At 38.3% G+C, this 16772-nt stretch overlaps 1 protein-coding gene across 1 annotated transcript in view; it reads right to left on the bottom strand.

Moving 5' to 3' along the window:
- LOC144454094 (sperm flagellar protein 2-like) overlaps positions 1-16772 on the bottom strand; it is a 142121-nt gene that overhangs the window by 18305 nt on the left and 107044 nt on the right. The window contains exons 19-20 of the mRNA XM_078151756.1: positions 15184-15366; positions 1287-1379 (exon numbers count right to left, since the gene is read on the bottom strand). Coding sequence (XP_078007882.1) covers positions 1287-1379; positions 15184-15366 — 276 coding nt within the window. The remainder of the gene's footprint in view (positions 1-1286; positions 1380-15183; positions 15367-16772) is intronic.

Below are 16772 nucleotides of genomic sequence, written 5' to 3' on the forward strand. Positions count from 1 at the left end.
AATCGTAAGAGACTTATCGAAGTTAAACTGTACATTTCTATGTGGAAAGTTGATATTTGTAACTCATAAGACCTTTCTCATTATTAGGGTCACTAGAAGGAGTATATATATAGACAGAGGGCACAGGTATGAATTAAATATGAAGGTATGATATCTAAAAAAATACAATTAAGGGTTGAGAGAGGAATGTACTGGGAGAAAGAGAAAAGTAGAGGTAGAATGGGGTAAATTAACTCACGTAAAAGAGACAAGAAAAAGCTTTTATAATGTTGTTTTCCATTTTATTTTGTGCACCAAGGCTCAAGAGTGCCATGGCTATTAAGAATATTGAATATATTAAATCTTATTAATCATGAAAGATATGTAAAATCCACTATGTTTTTAAATTGCAGGACACTGATATCATTATAGTAGAATGGAGCAAAAGCTTTTCTTCAAACTTCTAGATTTTATTTTTTAAAAGTTTTATTGATGACTATATATATGTATACACACACACAGTCTAGGTATATTTTGACCTACTCCCACTCAATGAGGTTTCACTTATAATAAGGAAAGAATGGTTAAGCAAAGAGAATTGATAGCAACACTGTAATTAACTCCTTAACTCCCCTAACTCCTCCCTACCATATCTCTCTAAGGAAAGGAGGGACAGACAATTCTTCATTTCTTCTCTGGGACCAAATTCCCTCATTATAATTCTATAGAAGTAGATTTCATTGTAGCATTCTTTTCAGTTACATTTTTTCCCCTAGTCACTACATATATTATTTTCCTGGTTCTGCTTACTGTATTCTACATAATTTTGTATCAACTCTCTCATTTTTTTCTGAATTTCTAATATAATATTATTTAATTGTATGTACCATTTTTTGTTTATTCATTGATGGGCTCCCATTTTGTTTCCAGGTTGTTTTTTTTTTTTTGCTTGTTTCTGTTTTTGTTTTTGTCTATCACTAAAGGTACTACTATAAATGTTTTGTTGTGTATTGGGGCCTTTCATGTGACCAACATTGACATGTCATTTTTACTATTTTGCTTAATCCCCTCATTTTACAGATAAGGAAACTAAGGCACACAGTTAATAACTTATTTGTCCAAGTTCACATGACTAAGTGGTTGTTCGAACTTGAGCTAAAAGCTGTGTCTCTCAAATTATAGCTCAGGCTGTAATTAAGGGAATATGTTGTGGAAACTGCAAAATACCTCATATACTTGTAATAAAAACCAAAGCTATTTTTCAAGAGGATTATGACAGTCAGTTCTTTAAAGATTTCAATAATTACCTCTATAAGATGCTCTGGCCTATTATACGGCAAAGGTTCATATGGGTCTTCTGGAATTTTGATATATATATCACCTGTAAACCACAAACCAACCTATATCATAAAAAAAGAAGTTTAATTATTTTATTTATCTTTCATTTAGTAAAATTTTTTTTTTCTAAGTGAGCCAATATCATTTATCTCTATATTTGGAATTGTTACATATATCTTGCATGATAGTTCTTTTTTGATGTTTTTGTTTAAAAGTAATATCACATCTAAATAACTGTAGCATATATAGTTTTGTACAATGAGAAGAGTTATGGACTTGCAGTCAGAGAACCTAGATTTACCTAGGTGGCATAGTGAATAGAGTACTGAGCCTGGAGGTAGGAAGATTTGAGCTCAAATCTGACCTTGGATACTTATTAACTGTGTGACCCAAGGCAAGTCATTTAATCTCTGCCTGCCTGACTTTCCTCATTTATAAAATGGGAATAATAATAGCACCTACCTCCCAGGGTTGTTGTGAGGATCAAATGAGATAATATTTGTAAAGCACTTAGCACAGTGCCTGGCACATAGGAAGCACTATATAATTATTGTTATCATTCTAGCTATGCCACTTAACACCTGGGTGCCATTGGGCAAGTTACTTAACCTCTCTGTGTCTCAGTTAGAGTAACTATAAAAAAAGGGGAGTGGGGTTTGGAATAGATGATCTTAAGATGATCTTCCAGCTCTCAGTCTATAATTATAATTATGCTTTGGGTGCATTTTGCCAAGTGGTACTCCTATTATCACTGAATAGTCTTATTTACTTCCTTGCTTTCAGACTTCTGGAATCAGTGGCCAACATTTCCTGTCTTAATTACTACTTGTGTTCTTCCCTTACTTTTCTTTGCCCTTTTTATTCTTATCCACAAGTCTACTAATATTCTTAGGTCATCAGTGAATTTAGAATTTAGAATTTCTAAATTCAATATTTTCTTTTTAGTCCTCATTATTGTTTTTGGCATTGTTTACCGCTTTCTCCTTGAAAATTTTTCCTACTCAAGGTTCTGGGACAAGACACTCTTTTGGATGTCTTCCTCCTTGACTGCTCCTTCTCTAAATCCTTCACAGGCTTGTTTTTGTCCTCTGAGAAAGATTGGTGCTATCTGAGGTGAAGTCCTTAGTCCACCAGACTCCTTTCTTTCTATAGCTGATCTCTCTTGGCAATCTCATCCATTTCCACCATTTTAGCCCTCACCTCCAAATGCAAGGTGAATCCTAAGTCTACATCTCCAGCCCTAATAACTTCTGGGCTCCAGTCCTATCTTGCTATCACATCTTGACTTCTTTTATTTACATTTTATTATTGTTACCTAAAACTCAACCAAACTCAAGCCAAACTTATCTTCCCCCCCCACCCCATTCCACCAATGACCACTTCTCCTTTCTGACCTCCTTATTTCTAATATTGACTCCCCACCCTGTCACCCTGGCTCAAGATCTAGAATCATCTTTGACTTTTTCTCCTTCACCCTACTTAGTCAATTAATCAACAAGTCTTCCCATTTTTGCCTTCAAAATGCCTATTATATTCATTCCTTCTTTTCTATTCTTACTGGCACCACCCTATTTTATACCTTTATTCCTTACCCCTGGGAGAGTGCTATAGATTCCAAATGAATTTATTTGCTTTCAAGCTCTCCCTGAACAGCAGCACTAGGGCAATCTAAAACTCTGCTTTCCTAATATGATCATAATACTTTTGTTTTCTTGAAATTTTTCAACTGTCAATTATCATAGGCCACTATTTATAGTTATCTGTTTTTGTCTCATCACCCTACTAGTCTTTAAGATTCCTAAGTCTGGAGACAAGGTCTTATTTAAATGCTGTATATACCCTAGTATCAAGCATAGTGCCATGCTTAGGATTGAGTTGGTTTTATTTATTTATTTAGTATCTTATTTTCCTCTAGTTACATGTAAACAATTTTTAACATTTGTTTTTAAAACCTTGAGTTCCAGGTTCTTTCCCTTCCTCCATCCCCATCCCCACCGCCATTGAGAAGGCAAGGAATTCAATATAGGTTATACATGTGTAGTCTTGCAAAACATATCCGTAATAGTCATATTGTGAAAGAAAACACAGACAAAAAAATTCAAGAAAAATAAACAAAGTAAACAAAAGTATGCTTCAATCTATATTCAGATACCATCAATTTTTCTCTCATTTTTCATCATAAGTCCTTCAGAATTGACTTGCATCCTTGTATTGCTGAGAATAGCTAAGTCATTCATAGCTGATCGTTTTACAATACTGCTGTTACTTTGTACACAGTACAATTCACTTTGCATCAGCCCATGCAAGTCTTTCTAGGTTTTATGAGAGCATTCTGCTCATCATTTATTACATCATTCCATCACAACCACATAACACAATTTATTCACCATTTCCCCAACTAATGGGCATCCTCCCAATTTCCAACTCTCTGCCACCAAAAAAGAGCAGCTATAAATATTTTCACATATATATAGGTCCTTTTTCCCTTTGTTTTTTATCTTTTTTGGGATATTTTGGATATTTTGGAATTCATTAGCTTTTATTTGCTCCATTCTAATTTTTAAGGAATTATTTTCTTCAGTGAGCTTCTGGACCTCCTTTTCCATTTGGGCAATTCTGCTTTTTAAGGCATTCTTCTCCTCATTGGCTTTTTCAACCTCTTTTACCCTTTGGCCTAGTCTGTTTTTTAAGATGTAGTGACACTGCTAGGTCAAAAGGTATGCCTGGTTTTATAGCCTTTTGGGCATAGTTCCAAATTGCTCTACAGAACGATTGAATCAGTTCACAACTCTACCAACAGTGCATTAAAGTCTCATTTTTCCTACAGACCTTCGATTATTTGTCATTTACCTTTTCCATTCTATTAAACAATCTAATAAGTGTGAGGTAGTATCTCAGAATTGTCTTAATTTTGATTTTTCCAATGAATAGTTACAGTATTTTTTCATATGGCTATAGACAGATTTGATTACTTTGTCTGAAAGCTGATTACATCTTTTGATCATTTATCAATTGGGGAATGGCTCTAATTTTTATAAATTTGATTCAGTTCTCTATATGTTTAAGAAATGAGGCCTTTATCAGAGAAACCTGCTTCAAATTTTCCATCCTATTCCCCTTCCTGTTTATTCTATTCTCTCTCTCCTTTAATCCTGTCCCTCATTAAAAGTGTTTTGCTTCTGACTATCCCCTCCCCTAATCTGCCCTCCCTTCTATCACCCCTTCCCCCTTGTCTTATCCCCTTCCTTCCTACTTTCCTGTAGGGTAAGATAAATTTCTATATCCAATTGAGTATGCATGTTATTGTTCCCTCACTCTCCCTCACCTCCCCCCTCTTCTCCTCCACTATAAAAGCTTTTTCTTGTCTCTTTTACGTGAGTTAATTTACCCCATTCTACCTCTACTTTTCTCTTTCTCCCAGTACATTCCTCTCTCAACCCTTAATTGTATTTTTTTAGATATCATACCTTCATATTTAATTCATACCTGTGCCCTCTGTCTATATATATACTCCTTCTAGTGACCCTAATAATGAGAAAGGTCTTATGAGTTACAAATATCAACTTTCCACATAGAAATGTACAGTTTAACTTCGATAAGTCTCTTACGATTTCTCTTTCCTGTTTACCTTTTCATGCTTCTCTTGAATCTTGTATTTGAAAATCAGATTTTCTATGCAGCTCTGGTCTTTTCATCAAGAATGCTTGAAAGTCCTCTATCTCGTTGAATAGCCATTTCCCCCCCTGAAGGATTATACTCAATTTTGCTGGGTAGGTGATTCTTGGTTGTAATCTTAGCTCCTTTGCCTTCTAGAATATCATATTCCAAGCCCTCTAATCCTTTAATGTAGAAGCTGTTAAATCTTGTGTTATCCTGACTGTGGCTCCACAATACTTGAATTGTTTCTTTCAGGCTGCTTAGAATATTTTCTTCTTGACCTGGGAATTCTGGAATTTGGCTACAATATTCCTGGCAGTTTTCATTTGGGGATCTCTTTCAGGAGGAGATTGGTAGATTCTTTCAATTTCTATTTTACCTTCTGGTTCTAGAATATCAGGGCAGTTTTCCTTGATAATTTCTTGGAAGATGATGTCTAGGCTCTTTTTTTGATCATGGCTTTCAGGAAGTTCAATAATTTTTAAGGTATTTTTCCTGGATCTATTTTCCAGGTGAGTTGTTTTCCCAATGAGATATTTCACATTGTCTTCTATTTTTTTCATTCTGTTTTGTTTTGTTTTGTTGCTTCTTCATTTCTCATAAATTCATTAGCTTTCATTTGCTCCATTCTAATTTTTAAGGAATTATTTTCTTCAGTGAGCTTCTGGACCTCCTTTTCCATTTGGCCAATTCTGCTTTTTAAGGCATTCTTCTCCTCATTGGCTTTTTAGACCTCTTTTACCATTTGGCCTAGTCTGTTTTTTAAGGTGTTATTTTCTTCAATGTTGTGTGTGTGTGTGTGTGTGTGTGTGTGTGTGTGTGTATGTGTGTGTGTGTCTTCTTTAGCAAAGTGTTGACTCATTTTTTCATGTTTTTCTTGCATCATTTCTTTGCCTAATTTTTTCCTCTACTTCTCTTACTTGATTTTCAGAATCTTTTCTGAGCTCTTCCATGGCCTGAGACCAATTCATATTTTTCTTGGTGGCTTTAGATGTAGGAGCTTTGACTTTGCTATCTTCTTCTGAGTGTGTGTTTTGATCTTCCCTTGTCACCATAATAACTTTCTATAGTCAGAGTTTTTTCCAGTGTTTGCTCATTTTCCCAGCCCATTACTTAACTTTGTAAATCTGTGTTAAGATGGGGCTCTGCTTCCAGGGTGGAGGACACACTGTCTCAAGCTTCAGGGGTCTTGTGCAGCTATTTTCAGAGGTACTTCTAGGGACCTGTAAGTTTTCAGTTCTTCCAAGTTTGTATGATCTAAGTAGAAGTGTTTACTCCTCTCCTGGCCTGTGCTCTGGTCTGTGAGTGACCACGAGCATTCTTTTCTTCCCTGGAATTGTGAGGAGAGTTCTCCCTCCATTGCTGCCACAAGCTCTGTTATACTAGCGCTCCTCCTTCCCCTAGGACTGCCACCCAGATCCAAGTATGGGCAAAGCAACAGAGGCCTGCCTCAGTGCTGGCAAAAAGACCCCTGCAATCACCTTCTGACCAGTTGTTCAACCCCTTTACCATCTATGGGCTGAGAGATCCAGAAGCAGCTGCTGCTTGTGCCACTGCTGATTCAGTTACTCCTCAGCCCTTCTCTTGGTTTGCTGTGGCCCAGGCTGCGCTGGCATGGCCTGTGCTGGACCGCACTCCACTCTTACCCAGGTGTGACAGGCCTTTCCTGCTGACCTTCCAAGTTGTCTTTGATGTCTGTGGGCTGAGAGGTCTGGAAACTGCTACTCCTTCCAGTGATTCAGCTCCCTGAGGCATGCTCTGGGTTTGCTGGGGCCTGGTCTGCCTGATGTGGCCTCTCTTGGGCTGGACTCTTCTCTCATCCTGGTGCAACAGACCTTTTCCTGCCAACCTTCCAAGTTGTCTTGGGCTGGAAATTTGTTTCACTCTGTTTTTTTTTTTTGTGGGTTCTGCTGCTCTAGAATTTGCTTAGGGTCACTTTTTAAAGGTATTTGGAGGGGTTTAGGGGAGAGCTCAGGTGAGTCCCTGCCTTTACTCCACTATCTTGGCTCTGCACAGGATAAAGTCTTAATAAATATATGTTGAATATATGAACAAATGAGTTGAGTTTGAGACACAGGTTTTAAAATTATAGGAGGCCATAGAAGCTGAGCAACCTGAGTCTTCCTGAGATTAAACGCCTTGGTCAAGTCTCACAGGCAGTAAGTGACAGAGAAAAGATTTAAATCCAGACCTTTCTACCTTAGTGGTATCAAACTCAAATACAAATGGGACCACCAAACTATATAAAAGGATCTTTGTGTTCTACACGTTAACTTAGTTTTAAAATGTATCGTTATTTATGTTCTTTTATATATATATATATATATATATATATATATATATATATATATTTTAATCAATTTTGTAAAATGTTTTCCAATTACATTTTTTTTAGGCAATTGGGGTTAAGTGACTTGCCCAGAGTCACACAGCTAATAAGTATCATGTGTCTCAGGCCAGATTTGAACTCAGGTCCTCCTCACTCCAGGGCTGGTACTCTATCTGCTGCGCCACCTAGCTGCCCCTCCAATTACATTTTAATCCAGTTTGACCACATTAGAGAATGTTGTGGGCAACATGTGGTTCCTCAGCTTCATGTCTGACACACATATACACTACACCGTATTGATAGATGTTGAGTTCAGGGGACTGATGACACTCAGGACACAATTATCCAACAGCTAGTTGGGAATGCACAACATTTTCTGGGCAAAGATTGTGAATAGGGGCATAGATCTGAAAATCATTTGCATAGAGATGACTGAAACCTTGGAAGTAGAAGAGATGATCAAGGGAGAGGGCACACACACACACACACACACACACACACACACACACACAGAAGAAGAGATAAGACAGAACCTTAGAGACAGCCAATATTTCAAGGGTGGAAAAAGGATGAGAAGTGTTCATTATCAGGCATCTGGAAAGATTATTTTACACTTGGTGCTTTTACTTCCCCACCACCTTCTCACACTTTAACCACTGTCAACATAGCTTCCATTCTTAGAACTTTATCGATCAAGCTCTCTCCAAAGTGAGACCTTGATGCCAAATTCAATGACCATTCTCTGTCTCTTTCTCTTCCTTGACCGTCTCTGTAGCACTGGACATGCTAGTCTATCCATTTCTTCTTGATCCTTTCTCTTCCCTTGCCTTTTTGTAAACTTCTAAGAGTTTGACAACGAAGGTGGAGGGAAGAGAAAGGACAATGATCTGAGGTGCCATCCGGGTCAAGAGAAAGTGTTGTTGTTTAAGATGAAGAGCACTTATATAGACTAATAAGAAGAAGAAAAAGGAATGCAGTGTGTGTGTACGTGTGTGTGTTTGTGTGTGTGTGTGTATGTGTGTGTGTGTGAGAGAGAGAGAGAGAGAGAGAAAGACAGGGAGGGAAGAAGGGAAGGAGGGAGAGAGAGAAAGAGAAACAGGGACAGAGACAAAGCTGAAGAAACAGAGACAAAGACAGAGAGACAGAGGACAACACAGGAGACAGACACAAAAACTGACACAGAAAGACAGAAACAGGGATAGACAGAGATAGTCAGCATGATAAGAGGGAGAGATAAAGAAGAAGAGGGTGAGGAAAGGGGAGGAGAGGTAAGCAGAGAGACAAAGAGATTAAAGATGCAAGAGACAGGGCATGATTGAGATGGAACAAGATAACAGGTGTGAGAAGGGGATAGGAACAAAGGTATACCTTAAGTAAAAGGTTGGTTTTAGCATACAGAAGGGTCACATCTTCCTCTGAGACTAGAGGGAAGGAGTGAGAATCAGAGGAATAGAGGAAGAGAATTGAGGAGTATGGAAGTGAGGTGGAAGACATAGTCAGTGGCTTGAGGACAGTAGAATGTTTGGAGCAGATGTGAAAAGTACCAAGCTTTTCTGTGAAGACTTCCCTGGCTCTCATGGCCCCCCCAAAAGACTTCTCTTATCTCTGAATTCCAATGTAACTTAGAATCAACAACACTCATTAGCTATTTATCATATAACATCTTTTAAGCACAGGTATTCTTATGAATATTCTAATCTGCTGCCTCATTGCTCAGCACACATGAACCTTGAGTCTTGAAGGCCAGGCCAGTAGAATATAAACTTTGGTAGGTTCTGGAAAGTTGAAAAGACTTAGCAGATGCAGCCAATGATGAACCGGACTGTGTCTGGCTTGGTTCTAAGTACCACTACATGAGTTCAAACAGGGGTAATGATTCTTTTGCTACTTTGAAGCCTATAAATTTAGGGTTGCAACTTGCATTGTTAGGAGGATTTCATACCAGTAAAACTACAGATCTTTTGCTGTGTTGATGACATATCTTATCTCATAGTAGGCACTCAATAAATATTTGTTGATTGGCTCCTGGTTATTGATGCTTATCAGAATGCAGTTTGTCCTGTCCTCACAAGCAAGGGTAGGTCTAGTCTGGCCCCTACTCTCTCCTTTCCCATTATACCAAGATGTCTCTTGCATTTAATGCTCAGTTGGTGAAGATGGTTGCTTTTATTGAGAATCAACTGAACCTAAGGGGGAATGGCGTCAAGGTAGCTGGTCAAAGTCTCTGGCCAGAGTTGGTGCGGGTTTTACCTGTCAACACAGAGTTATGTAGCGTTGAGTAAAGAATGGCTATTTTTGGTTCTGGGTATAAGGCAGAAAAGTTATAGAGGAACTCAGGTCTTAGATTAGAACTGGCTGCAATATTCCTTGAAGGAAAATCCAGCTTCAAGAAACTTCTTCATGAGTTTAGGGCAAGAAGCCTGAGGGATTGATCACAATCTCATAGTGCCTTAGTATAGGCCCTAATGATAAAAGCAAGCAATTACGTAGTTCTTACTTTGAGTCAATTATTATTTCATTTGATCCTCAGAACAACCCGAAGAGGTAAGTACTATTATTATCTCATTTTACAGGTGAGAACACTGAAGCAAACAGAAGTTAAGTGACTTGCCCAGTGTCACATAGCTAGTGAGTATCTAAGTCCACATGTGAATTCAGATCTTCCTGACTTCAGGCCTGGTATTCTTTCCATTACACTACCTAGCTGCCCTAGACACGAAGGTCTGTCATATATTACCTTCTAATCTATCACTCAAATTCTCAAATTCTGTAATATTCTTGCATTTTTCTTAGTTATGAAAAGTACAAATCGAGTCTTCGACTATACAGATGGCTATCAAAATATTTCACAGATAAGAAAGCCTTATTAGAAAATAATTGTAATTTGATCCTAGTTAGAAAAATCAACCAAACAGCAAATATTTCTTAAGTACCTACTACGTATCAGGCACTGTTCTTGCTAAGTGCTGAAGAAACACACACACAAAAAGAAATAGTCCTTGCTCCTAAGTAGCTTAGATTTTATTGGTAGAGACACATGCATTTCTGTGAAATACGTAAAAAAAGAAATGTAAATATTTATGAATATGTAAAAAATAAATATAAAGCGACTTTTTTTGGTGGGCTGCACTAGCAGCAAGGGGATTAGGAGAGGTCTTATGTAAGGTTATGACATTTGAGACAAGCTTTGAAGGAAGCGAGGCTTCCTAAGAGGCTGAAGTTAGGAGGGGATGCATTCCAGTGATGGGGAACGTCCATGGCATGGAGAAAAGAGATGGAGTTTTGTATGTCAGGAACAGTAAGCAGGGAGGTTTGGCTGGACTGTGGCCTGCCTGAAAGAGAATGCTGTATAATGAGCCAGGAAAAGTAATTTGGAATTAGGTTGTGAAGAGCTTTAGAAACAAAACAGATGAGTCTGTATTTGACTCTAGAGGAAATAAGGATCCATTAGAATTTATCGAAGAGGGGAGTGACCTATCATCAGCCAGGTTGGTGCTTTAGGAATGTTACTTTGGCAGTTATTTGAAGGATGGATTAGAAAGGGGAGAAACTCTAGGCCAGGACAGCATTTAGGAGGCTGTTTCCAAAATTATGGGCAAGAGGGGAGGTAAAGGCCTGAAAAATAAACAGTATTAGGCAAAAAAAAAATGAGTGTCAATTGTAGCTGCATAAAAATCTTAGCCTTTGCAGAACTAAGTAGTTAAGGTTCAAATTGATAAGGGAGTCTAAGTCAACCACATCCTGTTTCACTTGATTATTACATGATTACTCTTTAAATATGGAAATATCTTACCTTCTGTCTCTAAAATATGGCCAGACTGTCTTAAAGCCCTACTTTTCTGCATAGAACAAATGCAGCCTGGAACTTCTGACTCATTAACTCTATAAAAATGCTGACTGACAAAATATGAGTCATTGATTTTACAACCAAAAATTCTCTGGGAGTAAAACCACAACTTGTTACCAAGGGCAGCATGTGAAAGATGAAGCCTAGCTCCAGGCAAATTTGAAGCTACGTTTTCTTGTAATATTTCTTGATTGCGAGGCCTACATACACAAGTGCCTTCATCTGATTTCAAAAGTTTGGCATTTTATCATATCCTTGAAGTGAGAGTCATTAAGTTGCTATTGTGGTGAATATGCAGTTAGGCAACAACAAATAAAATAGGATTAAAAAAAAAAACACCCAACAGTCAAGCAATTGGTATATCTAGCCAGTCAAAGTCCCGGTTAAAGATGGCAAGCTGTATCTGATGAAATGCTTTACTCATTCATTCACATATCTCTAGAAGAGAATATTCAGGTAACCTAGTCCAACCCTTTTTGCCCAATGCAGAGATCACTTTTTATACTAATGAGCTCAGTGCAGGACTGGATCTCAGCAGTTTTGTTGATAGCACAGCAGCTCTGTAAACTTTCTTACAGCAATTCCATAATAGACTGCAGAAGGTAACAGCAATTTCCATGGGCCTCTTTTCTAGGACCGGTCCCTTGCAGTAAAAGCATTTTTATAGACTCTTAATTATAACCTGTCACGAGGCAAAGTTTAGTCAAAGTAGTTCTCCAATGTGATAGGGTCATGGGGCAGTGAAAGTGGATCTTGTGGAGGATTCGCCCACTTCTAATGCCATACTATTGCTGTGGAGAATTCCATGCAGCTCTGTGATCCGGCTCTACACTGCAGGAAAATGGTTATTATTCTTTGTGCTTGAAGAGGACCAAAATGACATAACTATGTCAGTCAAGATACAGTGTATCTGACTGTGGCTGATCAATACGAGCTCAGACGGCTCTACTATTGGTTAGGCATAGACAGTCCTTATGAACATTTAGAGTGGAGTGATCTCTAAATTTGCACAGCTCATGTTTCTCTTCAGCTATGGCAATTCTGCTTTGCTCCTAGAACATAGAGCTTTCTTTGATGCAGGCATGGCATGCTGAGCACACCATGCTGGGTGGTCCTGTGCCAGTGTCTCTCATGTTTCACAACTGATTCCAAAGTTTTTCAGAGAGACCTTGAGAATGTTCTTGCATCACTTCTTCTGACCTTCATGTGAGTGCTTGCCTTGTGTGAGTTCTCCATAAAATAGTCTTTTAGGCAAAAGTATGCTTGGCATTTGAACAACCCATTGGAGTTGCACTCTCTGCAGTAGAGTTTGAATTCTTGAGAAATGACCTCACTGTCTGCTACCTTCTTGCCAAGTGATCTTCAGAATCATCCTAACACAATTCAAATAGAAGTGATTCATTTTCTTGGCATGGTGCTGATATGCTGTCCAGGTTTTGCAGGCATACAACAATGAGGTCAGCACAACGGCTCTGTAGATCTTCAGCTTGGTAGGTAGCTTCTTCTCTCCCACACTTTCCTTTGGAGCCTCCCAAACCCTGAGGTAGCTCTGAAAATGTGTATGTCAACCTCATCATCTATGTGTACATCCCTGAAAATTATACTGCCACGATAAGTGAACTTATCCACAACATTCAAAATTTCTCCATTTGCTGTAAACTGATGGTTCCATGTATGGGTGGTGCAGTGCTAGCTGGTGGAGAACCTCTGTTTTCTTGGTGTTAATTGTCAGGCCAAAACTAGCACAACTGGCTGAGAACTGACCCATACTCTGTTGCACCTCAGCCTCAGAGGCTGCACTATCAACTGTGAACAGAAAGTCATGCACCAACTCTCCCACCACTTCAGTCTTGGCTTGTAAACTTTTCAAGTTAAAAAATTTACTGTCAGCATGTTATTTGATCTTGATGCCCTTTTTATCCTCATTGAAGGCATCCAACAACATTGCTGAAAACATCATGCTAAATGGGAGCAAGCACATAGCCCTACTTAACTCCACTGGTGACTGGGAAACCATGAGATCATTACCCATTATTCAGAACCCGTGAAAGCTTGCCATTGCGAAGCTGGTATATAACAGCGATGAACTCTGGGCAACCAAATTTTGCCATGATCTTCCACAAGCCCTCACAAATGACAGTACCAAAGGCCTTGGTCAGATCGAGGAACATTGTATACAAACCTCGGTTTTGCTCCTGGAATTTCTCTGGAGTTGTTGGGCAGCAAATACCATATCAACCAATCAATCATTCCTAAGACCTTTCTGAAGCCACACTGGCTCTCAGATAGATGACTATTTTCCAGGTGAAGGACCAGTCTATTAAAGAGGACTCTGGCAAGATTTCTTTAAAAGTGTATTTTACATGTAAAGACAATTTCTAACATTCATTTTTTATAAAATTTTGAATTCTGAATTTTTCTCCCCCCTCCCTCAGATAGTAAGTAATTTAATATAGGTTATATATATGCCATCATGTAAAATCTATATCCATATTAGTCATGTTGTAGAAGAAGGAAAACAGTTTCCAGAAAAATTACAGTTTGCAAAAGAAAAATAAACATGAATGTTTAATCATATATTTCTTATGCCACCTGCTACTTTATTTAATACCTAGTAGAGTTCAGAGCACACAAGAAAATGACCCATTCATTCATTTGACAAGTACTTATTAGAAGATGGTTGACAGATTCTTATGCTTGACTGATACTACCCACACTGTTATTAGATTTTAAGCAGGTATGAGAAAGGCATGATACTGGTAGACACAGAATCTTGTAGCAACTTTGTAATAAAGAAAAAAAATAGAGATAGAGGCTAGACCTGGGATTTCACTGGCAAAGAGAAAGCCCAGATGAAGAAAATCAGACTAGGCAGGTAGAGCAGATTGATTTTCTTAACATACAAGTCTGACTTTATCACTCCTTTCTTTCCCTCTTCTACCTTCAATAAACTCCAGTGGTTCCAGTATTACCTTCAGTATCAAATATAAAATCTTCTGTTTGGCTTTCAAAGCCATTTATAACTTGGCCCTCTCCTACCTTTCCAGTATTTACTTCCCTCATCCCCTGCTCTGTGATATGGTTACATTGGCCTCTTTCCTTTTCCTTGAATAAGATACATCATCTCCTCCCTCCATGCATTTCCAATGGATTTCCCTCATGCCTGAATTCTCTCCCTTCTCATCTCTATTTCTTGGCTTCCCTGGCTTTCTTCAAGCCTCAGCTACAATCCCATCTTCTACGAGAAGCCTTTCTTGAGCTCCCTGAAAGCTAATGACTTCTCTCCAATTTATTCCATACATATCTTATTTGTACATGGCTGTCTGCACATCATTTCCCCTGTTAGACTGCGAGGTCCTGGAGAGCTGGGACTGTTTGTGGCCTTTTTTTGTATTCTCAGGGCTTAGCACAGGGCCTGTCACGTTGTTGTTCAGTCATTCAGTTGTGTCTGACTCTGTGACCCTGTGGACCATAGCACACCAACATTGACTGTGATTTTTTTTTTTTTGGCCATTTCCTTCTGCAGTGGATTAAGACAAATGGGTTAAGTGACTTGCCTGGGGTCAGACAGCTAGTGAGTGTCAGTGGCTATTTGAACTCAGGTCTCCCTGACTCTGAGTTCAGCACTCTACCCACTAAGTCACGTAGCTGCCTCCATATAGTAAGGGCTTAATACACATTTTTTTTTGTGGTGGGGCAATTGAGGTTAAATGACTTGCCCAGAGTCACATAGCTGAAGCCACATTTGAACTCAGTTCCTCCTTACTCCAGGGTTGGTGCTCTATCCATTTTACCATCTAGCTTCCCCTTAATAAATGCTTGTTCACTTGACCAAGAAACTGAGTGGTTAAATGATTTGCCTGGGATCATACAACTGATATATGTTAGAGGCAGGATTTGAACCCAAATCTGTCTGACTTTAAGTCTAGTTCTCTATCCACTATGCCAAGCTGTCTCTCAATGAAAAAAATATATGTATATATGTACATATACATATGTGTATATCTAAATCTATAAAGAGAGCATAAGGAACCTGTTCATACTGCTCCAGGGTAACCGTGCCCTTTCCAGCTTCATCAATTGCCTTAAATCTTTGCAGTGTTTCAAGAAGCTCTTCCTCGGATGGGAATGGCCAAGGTTGTGAAACGACTAATAAAAATTTGCGCCAGTCAATGAACTCTGAATTCACGACTAACAAAGCTGTTAGCTCTTGTAACTGTAAGAAAAAAGAGAAAATATCTTTATATTTTATATTAATTTATTTTTATTTTATATTAATATGGGCTATATTATAATAGTCCATCAGCAGGATGATTTCTTGAAATGCTTGTTACATTATTTTTCATGCCAAGAATTTCCAATAAAGAACCTCAGGTTTTTATGATAGAGAGCCCTAAATTGCATGATGTCATTGCTCTGTCCATCTGATGGAGTCTGCAAAGCACTGATGTTTTGTTTTTTGTAACTTTGATTCATTCATTACTTTGCAGGTCTTCCATGCAAATTCATTCACCATTTTGCCTTTCCATTGCAAGAGTGGCAAGAGAGTAGCTGCAGGTTCTACAGACAGGGCAGTATCTGGGGGAAAGGAACCATCTCTGGCTATTTTGTTCTCCATTTTTTGGAGGGAGGGGGCAGAGGGGAAGAATTCATAACATGAAAAGTGAGAATGGCTTATATCCTCAACTATCATTGGAAAAGTGTCTAGTTATGTGGCACTGCACTAATAGTTCAGTTCTATAGTAATGACAATGACTGGATTCCCAGGACGTCTGAGCTTAAGCTCAGCTTATCTCTATTTTTAAAATTTGTTCAATTAAATGTTGACTTGCAAACTATACAGCCCTTATGAGTCAGGGCTCATTCCTAGAGAATTATAAATGGTCAAATATAAAAATTCAAGGGATCACATATTTAGAACTGACAGGTCATCTGGTCCTACCTCCAAATTTCCCAAATAAAGAAATTGAGATAAAGGTTAAATTAATTGCACAATGTCACAGAAGTAGCAGAGTTAAGACTTAAACACTGGTCCTTTGACTCAAGACCCAGAGGTCCACTGTGTGAAACTGTACATGTCCTTAAACAGTGTTAAATATACCTTTAGATATGATGGACAGGCTTGTAAAAATTTTTCTAAAATTAAAATCATTGTGGGAATCAAATGAAAGAATGTAAATGAAGCCTTTGCAAACCTTAAAGTGCTATGTAAGAGCATTTGTTATTATTAATTTCAGCCTCTGTTGGTCTTCCATAAAAAGCTATCTGCTATATAATCCTCTTTCAATTTCTCGATTTTTTCACATTAGTATATCTTAATATACTTTACCCTCCTTTTTACCTGAACTTCTTACATTCTTTCCACTTTTCTAATAACCAACCACACTATTCATTCTTATCATTCTCTTTTCCAGGAGTGGAAAATTGCTATTTAATTTCAGCTGGCCCCTTGATGGCTACTCAGCAATCCTTTTATAAATATTTAATTTTCCCCCTATTGATTGTCCTAGGGGAGGGAAGGAATAAGCATTTACTTATACCTACTATGTGCTCTATGCTAAGCACTTCACAATGATTATCTCATTTGATCCTCACACTAAGCCTGTGAGGAAGGTGCTAGTA

The sequence above is a fragment of the Phascolarctos cinereus genome, unplaced genomic scaffold (assembly GCF_003287225.1).
Source record: "Phascolarctos cinereus isolate Bilbo 61053 unplaced genomic scaffold, phaCin_HiC Scaffold_4;HRSCAF=312, whole genome shotgun sequence".
NCBI classification, from domain to species: domain Eukaryota; kingdom Metazoa; phylum Chordata; class Mammalia; order Diprotodontia; family Phascolarctidae; genus Phascolarctos; species Phascolarctos cinereus.